We start from the raw sequence: 2,535 nt of genomic DNA on the forward strand, positions 1-2,535 counted from the left end.
TATATATATATATATATATATATATATATATATATATGCATATATATGTATATATCTATGTATATATACATATATATATCGGGAGAGAGAGGGGGAGCACTGGGAGAGACAGAGAGTGAAATGCGGGGGAAAATATCAAGATGAGAACAAATCAGTTTAAGATACAAAACATTTTAAAGGTTAATGGGCACAGGCGTGGCTCTGTGATAAGAAGCTTGCTTCCAAACCACATGGCTCCATGTTCTGTTCCACTGCATGGCAATCAGGGCAGACCTAATCCATTTAAATGTCTTTTTTGTATTAAATGAAGATATTTTACTTTCTTTCCCTCCCAAGGCTTTCTTTCATACTGTATCGTGTCTTATCCTTCACTCGCCCCAGGACGCTTGGGTGTCTCTGCAAGTGTCTGTAACCAAGATTCAGATTAAAAGTAAAAATAATGACAATAATAATAATTGTAATCTGCGGGGATAAATTATTTGAATTTGATAGTTGTAGTACTCCTATGATATCTCATTAAAAGTGAAACTGTTTTGTTTCAGGTGTATGGAATTGGTGAAAATAATAAGAAGATCAACTATTATTACAACGAGATTAGTGCCAGTATATCTGTTGGAATAATGCTGGCAGCAATTCAGGTAATTCCGTAAGTTATAACTAGTAACCGTAGAGCAAAGCATAAAAGTTACACATTTTTATTAAACTTCCTTATAACACTTGCAAAAAAATCAATAAAATAAATTCGTTCCAAAGATGTGTACATATATCACAAATTGATTTTCGGTTTGGAAATATAGTTACCAGGTAAGTGGTTAGAGCTGAGACTGCATGTTGAAACTAAAACGATTGCCGCTTGAGAGACGTATTAGTCATTCATAAACACGCAAAGAGTGCTAACTTCACAATTATTGTTTAGTGCCAAAATTTTTGTCGTACCAAACGTGTGTTTTTGAATGACTACGTGGCAATGAAAATTTTGGCTCGAAATAATAAATATTTAAATGAAGTTAACAGTGTGTGTGTGTGTGTGTGTAATTTTGAATGTCTATTGTATCTCCCACTTCACAATCCTTGGTTTTCCTGGTTTTTGTTCATAAAGCAACACGATCTTTTGGACGAATATCGTAATGACTTGTAAAATATGAAATCCAAGGCTAGTACCCAGTATTACTATTGGAATATAATAAACAGAAAGATAACAATTGTGTCTGACCTGAAATAGTGAAAGCACAAATTTCAGAAGCTTGTAAAACGTTCGAAAAGATATAAAACGATTTGAAGAACGCTCGGAAAGATATAGAACGATTTGAAGAACGCTCGGAAAGATATAGAATGATTTGAAGAACGCTCGGAAAGATATAGAATGATAAGATACGCTGGCCATTAGAAAATATATGGTTTTGCAGAAGTTCGGTAGTTCTAGCGATAATCATATCATTCTTCGTAGTGCGTAAGCATCTGGATCGGAAGGAAAATGGTTCTACCATCGGCATAATATATCTGATAATAATAATAAAGGTAGAAATCAGTTGCTTCTTAAATCTATCAAGGGTGTATCCATCGTAAACCTATATGGAAATAACCAAACCGTTGTCAAGGCGTAGGCCAACACCATGAGATGCGTATCTATATCTCAATATGCCTAATATAAATAAACCCAGAAAGATCACGAACGTCAAAACTAACATATGACCCCCCCATAAATACATACATACATACATACACACACACATATATATATATATATATATATATACATACATATATATATATATATATATATATATATGTATATATATAGTTCTGCTAAAAAAAATACTTCGGGAAATGAGAAATCTGACCTGTAGCACAAGTGACTTCTGTTGATCACAGAATTTTGGGTCGAAATTTTGGGGTCGAAACCTGCAAGAGCAAACCGAACTATTCGACCACGCAGTCATACAAGCAGCGCTTGCTTATATGTGTACATCTATTTTCTCAATAAATCACTTTGACTTTTCCACTTCACCTCATTTGCGTAGCCTCTTTAAAATATTTCGCTTCTCGTATTCGATTGTGAAAAAATTGTGACGTTTTTAATTTCATTCTGATTTTCAGAACGCTGGTCTTGTTACAGTAACCACAACGCCACTAAATGCTGGTCCTACACTTCGACAGATGCTTCAGCGTCCAATTAATGAGAAAGTGCTTATATTGCTACCCATTGGATACGCAGCTAAAGACGCAACAGTGCCTGATTTGGAGCGCTACCCGATTGAAAGTATCATGAAATTGTATGATTAAAGTAAATCATGGCAGATGGATTTTGTGTCCGTCAAGAAAGCTTCTTCGTGATCATTTTACCATTTCATTGTTTGTTTTTTAATAGTAATGATGATGGAGGAAGAGAAAACATTTATATTACACTATTAATGCTGTTTCTGAATGTCGCTCCAATTTAATAACGTGATACTCATCTCTATAAATGATCAGATTATATATATATACATACATACATACATACATACATACATACATATATATGTATATATATAT

General features: G+C 33.8%; 1 protein-coding gene across 3 annotated transcripts in view; it reads left to right on the forward strand.

Annotated features, from left to right (window-relative positions):
* LOC106878694 (iodotyrosine deiodinase) overlaps positions 1 to 2,497 on the forward strand; it is an 18,823-nt gene extending 16,326 nt beyond the window's left edge. For all 3 annotated transcript variants that reach the window (XM_014927983.2, XM_014927980.2, XM_014927982.2), the window contains 2 exons: positions 543 to 638; positions 2,098 to 2,497. In XM_014927983.2, the coding sequence (XP_014783469.1) occupies positions 543 to 638; positions 2,098 to 2,283 (282 nt within the window). In that variant the 3' untranslated portion in view covers positions 2,284 to 2,497. The remainder of the gene's footprint in view (positions 1 to 542; positions 639 to 2,097) is intronic.
* The last annotated feature ends 38 nt before the right edge of the window (positions 2,498 to 2,535 follow it).

This window comes from Octopus bimaculoides, chromosome 24 (assembly GCF_001194135.2).
Source record: "Octopus bimaculoides isolate UCB-OBI-ISO-001 chromosome 24, ASM119413v2, whole genome shotgun sequence".
In the NCBI taxonomy this organism is placed as follows: Eukaryota; Metazoa; Mollusca; class Cephalopoda; order Octopoda; family Octopodidae; genus Octopus; species Octopus bimaculoides.